Source organism: Ammodytes marinus, assembly GCF_949987685.1.
Source record: "Ammodytes marinus genome assembly, chromosome: 2".
NCBI classification, from domain to species: Eukaryota; Metazoa; Chordata; class Actinopteri; order Uranoscopiformes; family Ammodytidae; genus Ammodytes; species Ammodytes marinus.
In genome coordinates, this window is record NC_137231.1 from 17,699,524 (window position 1) to 17,718,905 (window position 19,382).

A 19,382-nucleotide genomic window follows, 5' to 3' on the forward strand; every position below is an offset into this window, starting at 1 on the left:
GGCTTTTCAAAAAGCCATTGACCGCCTGCCCTTAAAAATATCATATTGGATTAGCCTCACAGAGACGGCCTTTTGATATATTTTTTTTCCTTTGGCCGTAGAATTAAAAGGAGTGCAGAGCATTACTTGAATTATAAATCATAGGCACTTGCTTTCACTGTGCCCAAATTCCACGCATATGTGCCTGCACTCTCCAGCGCCAGCCCCTGTCATTTTTAATTAAATCCCCCCTTATGGGTGACATTTGTAGCCTGCCCCCTCCTTCGTTCTCCTCGCCACGTCTCTCTACTGCTGCCCTAGATGGAGACATGAAAGGCGGAGATGGCAGCGGAGCCAGGGCCTCTCATCGTGTTTTGCCCCAGAGAGAGGGCGCCCATCCAGACAGACGAGAGAGGAAGGCCCTGCAAGGGGAGAGGGGCGAATGGATGTTACCGACCCCTGCCACCCTATTGGGGAGAGGTAAACTCAGTCTGCTTTCACTGTGGATCTGAATTTGAAGTCCAGGGAGGAAATGCATAAGCGTAAGGTGCACCAGTCCAGTGATGAGCAACACTGAGATGGCTGGACAGCAGGCCAAGCAGCCCCCTCCAATATCCAGCCTCCTCTGTGGCCCAGACAGCAATTACTCTGCCACATGTCAGCTAAAAAATAACAGGTTTAGAATCCCTCAATTGACTAACTGATGGGGATATTTCTGCCTGGCTATTCTCCAAAATAACATCATTGTATATTTGCGGAGTGTTTCTTTAATTTGTTTATCATTACTTAGTGTTTACATTTGCACCAGCATGATATTTTCTAGGAATGTCGTTGTTGAACTGGGTGTGCACGTTTGTGTTCTTTACCCAGGCCAGCTGCAGGTTCTGCCCTCATTAACCACACACCTCACCGCCACTCCCATATTTGTCCTGTGATTGGATCCGACTTTGGGCTAAACCTGGGTGTTCCCTCCTGTGTCTAACCCCAGCAGGGCCTGGCTGCAACTCATACAAACACACACACAAAGTAATCCTGCATACTTTTGGTAAAATTTCAATTACTTGTCTAACCCTAATAAACAAAATAAACTGTTTCACCTCAGTATGAATGCAACTGTGGTGAAATTAAACCTGGTCCCCACTCCCAAGTTAAGTGTCTCCAACTGGTGCAAAGTCCAGAATTTACTTGTAGCAGAAACGTGCACACATGTACTAAGTACGAACACACACACAGGAGCACACCTGCAGCTGTAACCCTGTGTGACACCACCCAGGAGGCCTTGGGTGCCAATCAGTAGATGAAAAGTTCCCAGAAGGCCTGATATGCCAGGTTCATGCTATGTCAGGCCAGGTTCAGCCCTCTTCCAGTTTGATCGACAGAGACAACCTGGCCATGTCACACACAGCCTGAGGACATGACATGGAGGTTCACCTGGGGATTGTAGTTTTCCTAATAGCCCTGTGCCTCTGCAGGCAGAGCTGCCAGAACCATTAGTTTGCTTTGCTTTTAGCAGCTTCTCTTCCTAAGCCACACTTCCACTGAGAAGGGAATATGCTCAGGTAATGACCCAGCCACCTCTCCTCCACTGTTGTCGGAAGCGGTGCGAGACATAACAGGGGAATTAGCTGGCCATATCAAATTGCAGTGGGTTACTCCAACTGCTGTTATATGCAAGAGGGAAAGCGGAGAGGGGTGGGCGGCAGGGGCATTTCCAGCTGAATATTTAAAAGTGGTCATGAGCAGCAGCAGAAATAACAACCTTTTCCCTGATTGCCTCAGTGCCCCGGAGGTGGGGGGCATAAAGTGGAACAGGGGGAAAGAAAGTGGAGACTGCAGCGAGGGAGAGAGAATCTGCATGCACTTGACCTTTTCCCACTGATTGAACTAGCTCGTTTCTAACTCCCATTTGGAATTCCATCGAGGGCCCACAGCGACTGTCATTATTCCACAGTCTGCAGCAGGGAAGCAGAGGTCATGAGGTATTTTTCACAGTGAAAGGTGATTGACAGCTATCCATGCCCGGCCTCCTCCTGGGTGCTTACTTATGCAATCTCATGTTGGGGATCGCTGGGTTCTGCATTCACACTTTCCTCACATTGCTATATGTATATCTCAAAACCCGGAGCATTAATGGTAGTTTGACTTCATTGCAGACACTGAGAGCCATGTGGTAGTGGTAGGTGGCTAGTCCTGCCTCATACTACAGGCTCCTCTGTCATGTTGGCGTCTCAGCGCTGGCACACAGAGGATAATTTCCGGCTGGCGGCGTCCCACCGAGCCGTGCCTTCCCCTCTGCCCTCTGCCTTCTGCTGTGAACACGGGGGGCCAAACAATCTTATTGCCTTGGGAGGTGAGCTTGAGGAAAAGGGGATCTGCTTTAGTTTTGGTCACAGCGGGACTTGGGTTGGAAAACAGGCTCCTGGTTCCAAAGCCTCCGAGCTGGCATTTGGACATCCCAGGTGCAAGGCATCGACACCCTCTGTCTTCGCCTGCCAGAGAGTGGGGATAGGTTGGGGGATGTGTGCAAGGTGACAGAGAGTGTCCGCCGTCTCTTGTCCCACAGGAAATGACAAGCAGCCGGTGCCATGTCCGAGCCGAGCACACTCCACACCACAGACTGACCATCAGAGGCGTTCAGGAGGTGTTTTGCACACTCCTGGCAGCATCTAGTGTTTTTTTTTTTTTTTAAGATCATTTTTTTGCCATTTTCAAGCTTTATTTGACAGTACAGAATTGAAATGGGGAGACGGATAGAGAGGGGGGATGACATGTAGTAAAGGTCCACGAGTCGGACTTGAACCACTGCAACGAAGGCCGGAGCCAATATGGTACGCACCCTATTCACTACGCCACCGGAGCGCCCCACATCTAGTGTTATTGAGTGGTGTCTGTCTTCATTACAAAACTCTAAATAAAAAGGTAATTGTGGTCCAACATTGGACTCACAAAGTTATGACTAGAACAAAAGGTTTCATTGTCCTTTTTAACAAGATCTCCAGCCTTTATTTTGTTCTGCCCTGTTACTTCATCTGGATCATCAGGAAATAACAGCACATTTGAAAGTTTAAATCAAAATTGTATTATTTATATGTTGTTTTATAAGGATACATAATCATGTTTTATTTATTTTTGTCCATTCAGCAACATTTACTTTCTGGTTACACTGGGTAAGACCCTTGTGTGCAGTTTTCTTTTCTTGCATAAATTAAATCTACCATAGCGGTATCTGTTAATTTTCAATTTAGAAAATTGGCCCACACATTCCCTAACCTCTCAGCCATGATTGAAACTCACAAATGGTAAATATTGATCAGTATGTTGTTGCTAAGGGTCTCCTGTAAAGAGTGCCATTTTGCTGGGAAAATTCCGAAGTTTTGCGTGAATAAATGAAAACAGTATCTGGGCATATCTTCGGTGTTTTGGCTTCATCCAGCCTTGAACTTGCACCACATTTTACCATCCCTGGCGGTGTTTTTTTTCAGCCTACTCTAATAGTGCGGAGGGTTTGTCGGAGAAAGCATGGGAGTGCCAACTGACCACAGCACAATGCTGAAATCATCGCTCCTGTGGGACATTTTACCACAGTTTCTGAGGTTCGCTGGTGAGGCTCCTATTCATGAAGGAGGAGGAAAACCTACAAACACAGGCCTATATCTATATCTCCATCATAGAGAATCAAGTCATTTTATTAAGTCATGTTTATTTATTTATTTTTATTAATTCTCTCCTCTCCTCTCCTCTCCTCTCCTCTCCTCTCCTCTCCTCTCCTCTCCTCTCCTCTCCTCTCCTCTCCTCTCCTCTCCTCTCCTCTCCTCTCCTCTCCTCTCCTCTCCTCTCCTCTCCTCTCCTCTCCTCTCCTCTCGTTGGCATGTGTACCACAGCTCGAGTGCCTTGTTGTCTGTGCAGTGTTAAATATTAATTGGGAATCAGTGGAGGACTTGTCTCCTAAATGATAGAACAGAAGGGCCCAGGCTTGCCTCAGGCAGCCTGCAGGCGCCTTTCTTCTTCCATTTACCTGCAGGCCTGCGCACCAGTACTTCCTCCGGTCTGACAGGCTTGCCCAGGCGCCTCCAGCCTCCCTTCAACTCTCCCTCTCTCTCTCTCGCTCTCTCTCCCTCTCTCTCTCTCTCTCTCTATTTCTCTTTCTCCCACTCTCTCCTTTTCTTCCTCCTTCTCTGCTGTCTGCACCGGTTCCTTTTCTTATCTCTGTATGTGCTCACAATCTGTACCTCTGGGGTCCTTTGCTCCAAACCTGTGTGTGTTTGTGTACATGTTGTTGCCGTGTCCATTTGAGTATGTGAATGCTGTTTGTTCTTGGCTCCACATGTAGCCCTTTGAGAAAATGGTGTAAGAGCCTGGTGTATACCCTTAAAGACAGGACATGGAGGCCAAGACATAAATCTTTCAGGTTAGGATTTTAGCTCTTTGTATTTATTTCTTGCTTCTGTGTCCTGCAATTCTTTCTGCCTCATCACTGAATGGTTTCACCTATGTTTGTATCTTTCCCATGGCCTCACACTTTGAATTTCGTCCTTTCATGAGCCTCCCTTTGTTCCTCTCTATCAGCCCTTGTAATCTGGAGAGGTGTGCTGAGACAAAACAACTGGCACCAGCTGCTTGTTGGTGCACTCGCTAGCTCTAACTTGTGGATGACCCTTCTGAGTTATTTAAGCTGCAGAGATTTGTTTTGGAAATCAAACCGGTCGAACCTTTTACTCTGTATTGACTCTGTATCTGTTTGCACTGGAGCACTGCGTTCCACACGCTTCGGTGAGGGTGTACTGTGAAGTGGCAGGGCCGGGTAAAACATTTAAAAACCCTAGAGAAGGAAGAGAGGGCAGCAGGGATATAACTGGAGGAGAGTAGGATGTGGGGTGGACTTTGATGCCATAGGAATGAGTTCACAGGCTCATGAGCATGGGCCTAATCGCACATGACAATATCGGCTGGTGTGCCAGTCGCAACGCATAACCACCCCGCTGCTTGTGCTGACTCCGGGTATTTGCTGATAAAGCTCTGCTTTCTAGACCATGCTGTATGCACAATGAGGGTGGCCCAGGCAGGCCCGAGGGCTGGCTCATCACAGACAGCCCACAAACCAGGGGTTATAGTCCGCCCCCGCCCCCATCCATACAGAACCGTGGACTCCACTAAGCCCTTTGGCCAGACTTGATTATTAAACAGAGGGCAGTTTTGTGATGAATATTGTTATTTTTTCCATTTATAATCTATTAGGTTTCCCGTCCAGGCCCATAAATTATTGCAAATGGAAAGAGCCTGGTGACACTCTAGCCTGAAATTAGGTCGGATGTGAGGGATTCATATTGTGAAATATTCAGAGTTGATATTTTCTCTATTGAACATAATTTTATTTATTTTTGGGGGGCTTTCATGGGAACATGGCGCCCGTTCTCTTTGTTTGACCATTTTGTTTATGGAGTGCAGTGTGTAAGTGTGAGGTAAACATGTTGCCCCAGTTTATGTGTTTGTTTGGTGCACGAGTGTCTCAAACAAGGCATGACATGGCTGCGGCTGACCCGCATTCCTTTGCGGCTCAAAGAGGACATCAACTACCCACTGGTGTTGTTTTGATTGGACAGGCAGCTACATTGTCAGTAATTAACACGTGCTGTGATCTCCGTTGAATTAAAGGGCAATCCTATGTTTAGTTCTCCTTTATGCCCGCTCTGACATCCTGCCTTTAACTTTACGTTGTAAATACCTTATCTTTTTGTCTTTTCAAATGCCATCTTCACAAAGCTTAGTGCTGATAATAATGTTTCCGATTCAGTTAAAAGGCAGTAGGTCTGCTGTTGTGGTGTAAATGGGGCAGGAATGCAGGACGAGTGCTTTCCCACGCTGTTACTTTTCTTCTGCAGGGCGCGTTTGAGACGAGGCTCTGTGCCGGCTAGGCTCTGCTGATGCAGCCAGAGTGCAGACAAATGGAAAGTGACACTTGTGTGTGTAGAATGGTATTTGTGGTGACGCTTTGACTACAGATAATAAAGTGTTCGCCCTGAGGTGATTTCGCCCGGCAAGCACCCCAGATGAAACTCACTTACTCAGAGAGGGAGAAGGAAAAGACAGAGAGAGGGGGGTGAAGAGACAAAGAAAATATAAGAGGTAAAGAGGATGAGGTAAAGAGGAGAGAGAGAGAGAGAGAGAGAGAGAGAGAGAGAGAGAGAGAGAGAGAGAGAAAGAGAAAGAAAAAAAGCAGCAGAACGAGGAAGAGACATGTAGAGTGAAATAGAGTTTGTAATTTCAGGGCTTTTTTTCAGATGGCACTGAAGTAATTTGTCCCCACAACTCCATCTGATTTTATAGTGTTTCACATGTATTCACTGGATTTTTGTGAATAAGAAATTAAGAATATATATGCAGCTTATTTACATCCATGGAATTTGAATTTGAAGTTATAGCCAATAAAGAGAAAGGATGTTAGGTTTAACCAGAGGGTAAAATCAACGGTTGTTTGCGGGATCTGTGTTAGAGTGTGTGTGTGTGTGTGTGTGTGTGTGTGTGTGTGTGTGTGTGTGTGTGTGTGTGTGTGTGTGTGTGTGTGTGTGTGTGTGTGTGTGTGTGTGTGTGTGTGTGTGTGTGTGTGTGTGCCTCTGCCTGCCAGGCCCTGTGTACAGAGGAGTCCTTCAGGATCAATCAATTCTCAGTAATTTCCCCTACAGCCCATAAAAGCCAGGTCTGTCTGGAAGGAGCATGAGGTTGCCACATCAAACCAGCTAATTAATTTTCATGGCTGATTCAGTAACATCTGGCTTTAGAGATAAATTCTAATGAGAAAATGTAAACATGACAGTGTCCTGGTGGTATAATATTTCACATTTCCTTGGTAGGAAACCCTTTAAAAAAGACAACTAATTAGCTGTTTTGATCTGACCCATTGTCCACCATCACGCTATATGTATGTGGAGCTGTAAAATAATTATTATATTAATAGACAAACATCTCTGAAGTGAAAGCGGATCTTGTTTTTCCTCTGCTCTTTCCGAGTGTTATCTGTACTTGTGGGCCTTATCTGTGTCTCAGTACTGTATTAACCGCACACGTGTACCGCCTCCCTACAGGCTGACTAAATGACCTCATGCTGCAGACTGTGTCAGGAGGAAGCCCAAATTAGGCTCTGGATTTGGTATTTCTTCCATCTGCTTGTGCAGGAACTATTTAAATTAAACCTTAAACAGGATCAGGTTTTAATGAAGTGAAGGATTACATTTGGGAGTTTTGTCCAAGTTTTTTTTTAAACGTCCCTTTAAATGAATAAATCCATTGTTTTGACATTGTGCCATGTCTACGTGCATGTGAAGGATCAGTATGCAGATTGCTGTAACATTGTCATTATCCTCTCTACCCCAATATGTGATTGCTGGATTCCTCTCATGGAAAATGTTGGTTGTATTTACATGTCGGAGATCCATTTAATTCAATTATTTTCTTGTTATTTAGTGACTGACATTTGACCATTTCTAAAGTAAAACTTTGTGATGGTGAATTATACTGTTTGTTGACTTTGCAACATCAATAAGTCAACCTCCTCAAAAATAAACGTGAATAATTTAGAGAAGGAGAGAGGTTAGGTGCAGACCACATTTTCTTTTCCCACTGTCTTACAATATGCATTTGTTTAATGATTACGATGACACAAGCAGCCACACATTCAGACAGCTCTATCCTCTTGGAAATCAATGCAGTTTGATTTTTATCTCTGCAATTATAGATAACACAGGCCTGACAAATAATTGCCTTGATATTTTTCCCTCTGTTGCACAGGAAAATCAACCTTGGTATGAACAGAGGGAGATGAGTGTTCCTAAAAATGGCTTTTCTGATATCAAGCTAGCAGCAGGGTTCCCTTTCCCCTTACGTGCACTTGAATTGATTAGTACTCTGGCTGAGGGCACATTCAACATGTCTGCCCCCCCTGCGAGGCTGCTCTACTCTGTTGATCACTACTCTGCTCATACATGTGCTTCCTCTTCCTTCTCGCTCCTCAGGAAGCTCCTGTGGGGCACCGAGGCTTTGATTGACTGACGGCCGAGACCACGGGACGCCTTTATTATTATCATCTCTACCTCTGCAGAGGGGCGGGGGGGGGGGGGGGTGGGCTATGTTCAGGGGGTCTGGCCGACAGTCCCTGCTTTGTGTGCACGATAGTCAATTAGAGGCAGCGCACTGCCGGAGACGAGTGGGATGCAGGGTTAATTGCAGAGGACCAAACAGCTGGCTCTATCAGGGCCCATTGTGTTTGCTACAGTTGTCACGGCAATTGAGGCCTGGCTGTAATCGCTGACTAATCAGCCCTGTGCCAGATGACACCTCCATTAGCACAAGGCAGGTATTGTTCAGGACGCGAAGCTGCCTCTGGCTTCCCCCCGTCCGCCCGCCCGTCCTTTTACAGAAGTCCAACGGAGGTGGGGAGAGGATGTCATAGACCCTGATCCTATCTGCAAAGGATTCAACAATAGCCACAGGTCAAGGGTTCCTCCTTGGAACAATGCAGTTGGATCTGCCCCTTTTTAGGCTGCAAAACATTTGACAGGTCAAACTTTTTCCAAGCTGAGCGATTATAATGTGAAGGATTTGAAGACAGTTTTAGCACAGAATTAGTCATTTGAATAATTTCATTCCAATGAGGTCAAAGTGTTCATTAGTGATGAAATGTGGTACAAGAAGACTGTGGAGCACGGGGGATATCCTGCTGGCCCAGTGCTCTGAAACACATAGCTCATAGTTGAAGAATCCTAATTTGAATATTTTGTTGATTGCAACTACCTCAAAAACAGAATTACAGTTGGGTAAAAGGGACCCATCATACAAAGCTGCATTTAGGTTCAAAGGAGACAGGATCCCTAAAGGAGCCAATGACCTGTCTGGCCTTACATCTTGAACCGGGACTGTCCCACTCAGGTCAAATGGCTGCCAGCTAACATTTTCTTTCATCTTTTTTGTCACTTCTGCTCCTGTTGCTTGCCCGGACTTATCAAAGGGCTCTGTTTGTTTGGCCAAGGTTAATTCGTTGTACGTGCTGGAAGTTCAGGGAAAACTTAATTGCATTTCAACCAAACGGTCCTATTCCTTCATTTAAACAAGCCCTGCTCGCCAATGCACATGGTCAGAGGGAATCAAAGCCTGTGGTGAGTAGGGATACAGGTTTGCAGGAGTGAGTGAAAAAAACGTTGAGGGCTTTTTGATGTGTTTGAGCTTTTTTTCCTCTAATAATAAGAAACTTCTCCGACCTGCTCATAAAAAAAAATGGAACACTAATAAATGGGAGCGAGGGTATTTCTCTCTTACTTTTCCTATGCTTATTCATTTAAACCTCTACAGTAATTAAAATGCAAAGCATTCTCATGGTCTTCTGGATATGGTGCTGCGACCTCGCACAGCCTCTGACTCCCTATCTCCTCTCCCTGTTTCTACATTGCCCTACCACCACCCCTTCCTCCTACTAACCTAACTCCCTGCTCTCATACTCTCTCTGTCTGCCTGCGCTTCTTGTGATCAACACAATTTGACCTCTTACTTGGAAGAAGTGCTCGGAATTTAATGGATTTCTTACATTCATTCTAATCCCTCTTTATTGCTGTTTTGTACCCAGTGGACCTCATCCTTACCAGCCCCTCCACCCCCGCACCACCTCCTCCACCCTCACGCCAAGAAAATTACTTCATCAGAATTCAAAATGTACTGCTAGCTAATTAAAGGAGTGTTAATTGAGTGTTCAGAATTGGTTACCCCCTTCACCAAAACGCGCGCACACAGACACACAGACACACACACACACACACAAACACACAGGCACACGAACGCACACACACGCATACACACGCACACACACACACTGAGGAACACATGCAATCACAGTGACAGCACGGGGTACACCAAGGACGTCGCGCTTGGGGAGTTTCATGCCAATCAAGAATGGAGAGAAAGGAGAGTGCCCATCCTCCAAGTGAAATGGGATTTCTAGATCATATCATGGCCTACTGGAGCTCAGTCCAGCTCTGTGCTGCCATGTTATCCTATCCCAGCGTTGCTATCTCCATCCGACCGCTGGAGAGTGTAACACTGCACAGATAGCCTCTCTCGCTGTGTGCATCGTGCTAATGAGGGGTGGCATTTAGAGATGTGCTTCTCTGACACATGGGCATTGTGTGCCAGGCACTGGGTGATTAAGGACGAAGGTCAGCCCATTAATTGCCTCCCTGCCATCTCCGCTCCCTGGTGCGTGATCTCTCAGAACTAATGCATGTGTTTGCCTGAGCTTTTATCTCATCTCCAATGCAGTTCCATCATATGCTTGGTTTTGTTTACTCTCCTTTCATGTGAAACTTAGTTTCCCCTTCCCTTATTGTAAAAGCAGCACTAGACCAGGTTTCCCTGTTCACGTGCTATAAGCTGTTTCATGTGCTTGTGAGTGCACATAGCCTCCTGCTCTGAGGAACGGAAAAAGCATATTCTTCCATCCCCAGGGGAAATAATTAATCCTTACAAGGCTGTCGCATGTCGAAATGAAGCGAGTGTGAAGCATTTAGCCCAGGAGGCATTGCAGGCTGTCGCCCGCACAGGCACCTGTTGTTGTCCCTGCCCTACATTTCATGAGAGAGCACTGAGCAGAGGATAACAACATGCTCCGCTGATGGCAAATGAGACACACAACTGTAGGCGAAGGTTTGTGTGTGTATGTTGTTGTTTTTTCTTCTGTTTTTTTTTTCTGTTTTTTTCTTGCTGTTATCGTGCATTGTGTTTGCATGCACAACCACACTGGAGAATGTGCACAGGTGTAGGAAACCCCCTACCTTATGAGGAGGTTAGGGCTCACTTGCATAAAGGAGGCAGTGTTGGCTGCCTCAGAGGGTGTTTATCAGCCAGCACCATCTGTATGCTGCTGCTCATAGCTATGATCTACTGCAGCCTAAACCAATAAGTCACAGAGCGCCAGCCTAAAAAGAGACTCTCTCCTTTAACCTCCATGTCCTCACTTATAGACTTACTGCTCTGGAGGAGAGATATGTGGAGACCCTGCACATCAAACACACAGTAACAGTGTGTGTACAAAAGTGAAATTGCACCTCAGTTTGTGGCAATACTTACTGTAATCAACTTTGCTATAAAATTTATACAATGGAAATTTTTAAAGAGGAAGCTGGAATCAGAAGCATCCAGATGCTCATTTGCCTCCTCCTCCTCTCCTTCCTTTATGCCTGTGGGTTCTAATAACCGGAAGCCTTTGTGGAGCTGAGATGGGTTTTGTAGGCCTGAAAGGCCTCTAATCCCTGTGGCCTGTGAAGTGTGAAACCCTTTGATGCCAGGTTGGTGTGCCAAAGACTCTGCCTATTGACAAACAAGGGCCAAGCTGGGAAAAGACGGAGGGAGAGGGCTTTCTTGCTCTCTTGGAAGAAATGCAGGCTCAGGCATGGAAAATATGAACTCAGTCAGTGAGAAGGAATAGAATTAGCCACCCTTTAATACATTTCCTGGCTGTTTTTGTAGTTTTTTTCCTCATGTGGCAGTAATTAGTTGGAATGATGGGCATATTGCAGCTGGGGGCTTCTAGGGGCGGCAGGGCACAGGCCCTTGATATGCCTGAAAGCCAAGTATCTTCCCTCATTTAGACCATGTGGTGATCAAAGACAGGTTTTTTTTTACCCTCATGTAAAGAAGATCAGAAAAAATGCTGCCATTCCATTTGCATGTGGATCAGCAATCTGCTTTGAAATGAGCATGTTTTTCTCTTCTGAGCAAATGAAATAAGTCTTCTGTCAGTTTTCCACTGCAAGTCAGAACATCAAAGCAAATGGCACTGCTGTCACCAGGGATGCAGAGTTTGCCTCAGTAAGGTTGGTTTTATCTTAGATAGGCTGGTCTGGCACTCTCAGCCTCGCCGATTAGGATGGCACCAGGTTCCCTCTCTCTGATTCAAACGTACTCATTAAAGTGTGCCTCTTTTTAAAATCTTAATTATATTTTGAATATATAGTTTCTGATTAAGGAAGTATGTTTTTTGCAGGATGATCCAAACTGACTGGACTGAATTGTTTTGTACTAAATATGGTTTTGGGATATTACCAGTGTCTCCCCTCTGCGGTTAAATTCCTAATTTATTCCTTTTATGATATGGATCTCGTAGATTTAATCATTTTCACAGTTGGAGACCCATAGGGTTGTAGAAATAAACTCCCCATGCTATCTGTAATGGGAGCAAAGAAATGAGAATTGTGGCTACTTGCCTGTGGAGTCTCCTTAAAATGATTTTGCAATCGGGAGGAAATGGAGTGAGTCCTAGTCACAGCCTGCACCCTGCAGTCTCCTTTGGTCGCCATGACATTTGCTGACGGCACAGTTGTGGCCGTTAATTTTTGTGCGTTTTGTTAGCTTTTGCATAAAAACGTCATTTTTGAAGGGGTTGCAAGTCATTTGTTGCAGCCGATATATTGCTTGTAAATTTAGTTATTTTCCCAACCCCCCACCCTTTTTGGTTACACTGAGCTAAGTAGCCATGAAATTGCCTGAATAATGTCGTTTAAATCCAATCTCACTGCAGCACCTCACCTCCATGCCCAGGCCCAGCCCCCAAACAATGACACATGGTGGGTTTTTTAGAAATAGACATTTTCCTGTTTGCCACCTCAATTCACAATGGCCAAGCCTTGGCTCATTGAGAGACGGCCATGCTTGTCTCACTTGCCCAGTTCACTGCTGAATTGAAATTCGGTATTGGAGTGGTTTCATATGGCAACAATTACAGAGCATTTGTATGTATATTTTCTACAATTCCTTTTTCTGTTCTGTCATGTTTTTCTAAAAAATCTATATCAAATGAAAACAAAAAACATCTTTGGCTGCTCTCTGTTCATCATTGAAAAAATCTTAGTCACACAAAACTTTAACATTGGCATTAATAAAGTTATATTTATTTGATCTTAACAATGATGAGTTTCTATCTTTAGAAATGCTTTTTTCAGCATGTGCTCATCTGCAAACCAACCTTTCATTTTTTTCCTTGAACAAGTTGGCAAATAGCAGCACTCCAGCACTCTTGACTTAACTGTGGTTGGATATAGTTCACTTTAACCAGGCAAGTAGTTCCCAATAGCTGTTTAATAGTTTTTTTCTGAGGGCCTCTACACATACTACTGCATTGAATAAATGTGAAAATTCTGTGGCCAAGGGTAAGACCCTGTAAGTGTTACCACTTATAAATCTCATATGTGCCACTGAAATTAAACAAGCTTTTAGCCCTCCCCTTCATCCCTCTTGTATCCAAGGCTAACCCAATTCAATGCTAAAGAGAGTCCGAATTAATTTCACAATGGACTGATTTAACAGCGCCTAAGGTACCAGGCTATGACAGAATGAGTTTTTTAAAAGATCCATTTGTCTAGGGATGAACTTCCACGGGAGGGTGTGAAAATGAGATGGAAAAAAGCAATAATGAAGGAGGAGAGTTACGGAACATAGCTGAATGACAATTAATTTACAAAAGTGCAGACTCTGTTTCGGTTGTTCTGATGTATGTCTGCTGTTTCTATGGTTTTATTTACCTGCTCTTGAAGAAATGCAGACATTTTTCAATCTGCCTTAGATGTAGTCACTCCTGCCAGGTTTTCCTGTTGCAGCAGAGTATAGTGGTTATCAACTGATTGATCGGACTTTGTGGCGGCCATTGCTGCCGGCTCCTTAGATACTGTATGTCTGGTAATTTGGTCTGCTGTTCTGTTCTTGTCAGCATGCAGCCGTCATGAGTTGTCTTCTTTCACCTGGGTCATTTCACTCACACTTCTCTCTGTTTATCTTGCAGGTGAGCTGGTGGTGCCCACCACACATTCCCCGCGTTACCCCTCCGCGGCGGAACTCGATGCCTTCGCTCAGAAGACGGCCAACAGCCCTCTGTCCATCAAGATCTTCCCCACCAACATCAGGGTTCCCCAGCACAAGCACCTTAACCGGACCGTGAATGGATTCGACACCACAGGGACACGCTACAGCCCCTACCCACATTTCCACACAGGGGGCTACCAGGGCCTGCTCGCCATCCTCAAGGCCTCCTCCTCATCATCATCTTCGTCCACCTTTGTCCCTTCAAAAGGTGTTCTCAAAAACTCAGAAGGCCGACGGACTAAGCTCTCTCCTGCCCACATAGCAGTTGCCCCGTATCCACCCCCTAATAGCAGCACTTTAGCCAGTAACCATGGCCAAATGGTATACCACACTGGGCCCTCAAAGCCTCCAGAAGGCCCTGGTCTATCGGTTCCCCCAAATGTCACTGTAGCCGGCTCGGTGATTCCTGTAACAGGGGGTCGAGGCCTGGCCCTGCCCCCACAGTCCAACCTCCCCTCCATCCAGAGCATCATCTACCAGATTAACCAGCACTGTCAGGCCCAGGCTCTGCAGCAGGTGTGCCAACAGGGGGCTGCCACCGCGCCCTTAAATTCCAGCCCCTCCAAGCAGGGCACAACTGTCATGGGGCTGTCTTCTAGCTCCTCAGGTGGGGGCTACGTGGTAGGAATGGGTCCCCAGGCCAATATGGTGTACACAGGGCCCGGGTTGCCGGCTCAAAATGCAGAGGCGATGAAGACTGGTGTGTATGCAGATGGCATGGACTATATCCTTTGGCAGAAGCAACATCAACATCATCAACAACAGCAACAACAACAACAGCAACAGCAGCAGGCAGTGCTCCGCATGTACAGTGGAGGGAGCGGAGGAGGGGGCGCCATCAGCAAGTCCCCCGAAACCGGTGGGGGGATGATGGCGGCCCAAGTGTCCTCCTCTTCCTCCAGACCGTACCACATGATGGCGAGCGCCAGCGGAGGAGGCGGGATGGACAAAGTCAGCTCTTCCCCGTTGAACTGTGTGGGTATGCATGGGAATTTCTCAGTGGGTCAATACTTTGCCCCGCCGTGGAACAGTGTGCTTGTGACACCGGACAGTGACTGTTACAATCCCCAGGAGCTTTTGGGCACCTCAGGAGGAGGGCCGGCAACAGGCCACAGAGAGATGGGCTACCCCCACCACCACCACCACTACCACCACAATCACCATCACCACCCTGCTATAGACAGTGGGGGAGGCTTGTGTTGCAGCCTGCCCAGCAAGAGCATGTGCAACACGTCGGTGCTGAGCAGCAGCTTGCAGTCTCTGGAGTACCTGATCAACGACATCCACCCACCCTGCATCAAGGAGCAAATGCTTGGCAAAGGCTACGAGACTGTGTCGGTGCCACGTCTGTTAGACCACCAGCATGCACACATCCGCCTCCCTGTTTACAGATAGAGGGGAAAGGAATAGGAGGGAGAGAATCAAGAGTTATGAATTTGTGAAGAAAATCAAAGTTAAAAAACTGATGTTTTTTTCCTGGGTACAGATTGTTGAGAGTTGCACTGCTTTAACTAGTGTGGGAGCTTAAAGAAGAGCAGTTGTTGTGCTGTGTGACCCTATGGTTTGGAGGTTTCAAGGCTGGCTGTGGGAATCCCAAAAATGAAAGGTGGTAGTGATTGCCAGTGGGAGAGAAAAGGGATTTCAAGATTCTCCAGATGTTCCATTGTGTGGTTTGCCAATAGGAATTTGGGATTTGATTTATATTTTTTCTTCAGTTTTTTTGTTGTTTTACTTGCCTCAACATTTTGGATGAGAATCATAGGTTGATATGAAGCGTATACGCCACTTGTTACCCCCTTCCAAATACTAAAGATGAAGCTACTGTGTAGGTTGTCACTGAAATGGTCTTAAAAGGACCAAAGTTTAGGGCTGCTCTCAAAATCCAAAACTCTGTAACGCAGTACACAGATGAACACACGCATACACATACACAAACATGAACTCATACAGACACACAAATGTACTGATACAGTACATCAGAATACTAAATTTATGGGCAGTACTCGGGTGGGTATGAACCAGGATCATAAGGTTAAATTAAAAGGATAGTACAATATTAGTTATTATTGCTGTTATAATTGATACATAAATTGCACTGCTTGAATCTTTTTAACTTTGAAGTTTGGAATTGGGTAGTTTGGATATGATATATTTAAGAAACTTGAAAAACTTGAACCAATTTTTTGTTGTTTTATATATTTGTAGGTATATTATATGCATCGGCTGCTAAGGGGAAAAGTGTCTCGAATGCTTTTTTTATTTGGTTGTTTTCCACTTTGTTTTTATGAGTTAATAATTCCTCCTTAAGCTGACGTGCGGTTTCTTATGTCCCTGTGTGAGGCATAGTCGCTGCTTTGGTTCTGTAAGAACCTGGTCGGAGAGCTCTTTTTCCTAACCAACACTGGAATATACAATAAATCTTGAAATACTTATTTAAAACTAAAATGTCGCAAAGAAATACATGAAAAAGTAATGTTACAATGAAGAATGTGATTGGGAGGTTATATACATAACCTTACATGTATGTTTATGCGTGTATGTGGCTGAGTGCATGCGCGTGTGTGCATTTTTATTAGTTTGTGTTCTTCAAAATCCTCAGACTTTCTTCTTTTCAATTGTGTCATTACATGATTTCTACCACCAATACTAAAAAACGGATTCAACAGTCTCGTAAAAAAATCATATCTGAGTAATGTACAGAAGACATCTTGCAAATCTTGCTCCTTTTTATTGGAGGCTTTAGATTATTCTGGAGCTAGAGAAGAGATCAAGTTCACACATGACTCCTGTAGTTACATTGCTACATCCCCTACTGTTGTCAAATGTTATCACAATGACAGAAAAAGGTGGGAGCGCAAATGGAAGTCCCTTTTTGGGGAAACTATTTACCCCTAATCCTACAAACTAATACAAAATGAAAACAATCATGCCCTGACTCAGATGAAATGAGACGAGGCTCAGTGCTTTCCCTTGTCCATTTCAGCCCCTGGTTGCGATGTATTTAGCCCGGGCTGGTCTTAACTTGACGATTCAAAGCATTGAAATATTTATTATGACTGTGAGATTCTCTTGAATGTACTGCACTTAAATTACTGCAATGTTTTATTGCCTTGTGGGACTCAAGTGAAAGAGGAAAATTGGATCAGTGCAACAGTCCTCTGGTCTTAAATTAGCATTTCTTTTGTCCGTCAAATTTCAATGGTAAATTGAATTTAGCAACTGGAGAGAGGGCGGGAGAGACAGAGCTTTGTTGTGGGGCAATACTGGCATCAGTCTAGATTTATGAAGTGCAATTATTATGACTGTATTAACATTTTTCTCTGAGCGTACACCAAAAAAAAATGTAAACTACAGTTGTCAATACATTCCCAATGTACCACATCCCTAATCCCTATCCTTTTTTGTTTTGAGGTGTAAAATAAATTTCTTTAAGAATATATACAGAAGCCACATCTTGGCTTTGAAGTCTGTCATTATTGTTTTTTGACCCATATGTCCTCTAAAAGTCAGTGGGAAATTGGGCCCTTGTTTCAGACGCGCTGTGAGATCCAGAGTGCAGCGTGTTGGGTGTGATATAGATCCGTTCCTTTACTGTAGCTAATAAACCTCTGCCATTGAGAGAACCTTACATATACCCATCTGATCATCTTTTAAATGTTTACACTTTGGCCATCCAAAGATAATGGACGGACAGCATTGTAGAAATAAATAAAGGTTTAACTCATGAATATTGAGGACAATGTGACAAACAGTAAATTATATTTCTTTGATCATTTGCACTCCATAAATACACCTTTTTTTCCCTAAAGTAACCCCTTGCTCCATCTTTACTATGAGCCTTAAATTCGGAGCTAATGGTGTTTGTAGACACACTACTGTCTTTGAAGGCTGAGATTGAAGATTTTAGTCTAAAGAATACCGAGCCCCCTTGGCTTAAATTTGCACAGTAAGCCTCCTCAACATTCCAGTGAAAATTCTTCATGTTGTTTCAACAGCTTAATACCCCAGCCACAGTGTGATCCCAGCATATTTTCTGTCTAGTAGAAATATTTTGACAGATTTACAGATACATCCCGTCCCTAAATCCCCTCCGTTTGGCTGCTGCATCCAAGCATTAAACCCTGTCACATGATGTTGAAGTGAGGAGAAGACACTTGAGGCACTGGAGTTTCTGGTGTCTGGCCTTTCCCACCAGTGGAGGTCCTAGGCACCAGGCCTCTTTGCTAATGGGAATATTGGGTGACGCCTGACTGCTGGACACTGCCAGTGGAGAGTATCATTCACTCAAAGGGCTGAAATCAAACCCTTTTCAAATAGCAAGGGATTTCCTGTTAGGCACTAACAGGAATCTGGCCATTTTGAGTCGAGTTCAACCAAAAGAAATAAGGGAATATGTGATAGAAAATAAAGTAATTTTCTTTTTAGCAGTCAATTCTAATGGTGTATTAAATATAAAGTATTATTTAAATAATTTTCCTGTCTTAGCATTGTGGCTTAATTTTCTACTGTATACAGGCTCCAAACTGTCTGTCCCCTTGGTCCTTTGCATGCATTAATTAGCTCCTATTGATGGGATGCATCTTATCCCTGCAACTCCCATCTATTCCACAATTCCACGATTTGGACAATGGACGCTTAGCCCATATTAGGATAATAGAATTAAATTTCAACTAGATTTGTGCCTGAGCTGATCCATGCAGGGCTCACTCAGCTGCAGAGGCAGAGTGGCATATGGCATGTCATTATCTAAGCCCACCCTCCCCCTGTCCAGGGCCAACAGGGTTCAGCAGTTCTTAAACAAACTGAAGGTTAGGACTGGCTGGTTGGCGTTGAAGATGTGTGTGTGTGTGTGTGTGGGGGGGGGGTTATGCTAAATCACAGCCTCCACAGCGTCTCTGAGGGCCTCAGCACCGCACCATGGCGCCTAGAGCTCAGAGGCCTGCTTTAAAAGCTGGGCTCTGTTTGATGGAGGGGATTTGTTTTCTGTTGGATTATACATGGTTGCTCCATGCCTGGCTGAGGGTCCCTGTGCAATGTGACAGACCTCTGCACAAGACAGAAAGAGGGAGAGAGATACAGGGAGGGATCTGGGGGTCATAGAAGCCTCAAAGCATCAGTAATCAGGATAATTGCCATGTTCCTGGTGCCGGTTTCAGCTTCCCCTCTTTGCCTCCGTGGCCTCACATTCAGATTCAAGCTATGAGGAAATCACTTTCCTCACTGAAAAACTTACTGTGCATCAATTTTTTTTAAGTAAAAACTTCATTTGTATAATTATGCCTGGAAAAAATATTTCAACTTGGTTGCCCAGGTGTAATGATAAATTACACCCTTCAAGGCCCGTCTGAATGAGGACATTTAAATCTATAATTTATCTCCATGGCTACAGACTATTGACTGTTAACACGTTTTCAAGGGCAATGAGACACTCACGAGGATGGCCTGAGGGAAAAGTGGAGGGGAATTAACTCATGCTGGTTGTAAAAATCCCTTAGTAAATCCCAGTAAGT

General features: G+C 44.9%; 1 protein-coding gene across 1 annotated transcript in view; it reads left to right on the forward strand.

Moving 5' to 3' along the window:
* fam222aa (family with sequence similarity 222 member Aa) overlaps nucleotides 1-15,267 on the forward strand; it is a gene marked incomplete at both ends in the record, with an annotated part of 44,851 nt that extends 29,584 nt beyond the window's left edge. Inside the window, 1 exon segment of the mRNA XM_080043069.1 lies at nucleotides 13,793-15,267. Within this exon segment, the coding sequence (XP_079899195.1) occupies nucleotides 13,793-15,267 (1,475 nt within the window).
* Nucleotides 15,268-19,382: the final 4,115 nt, after the last annotated feature.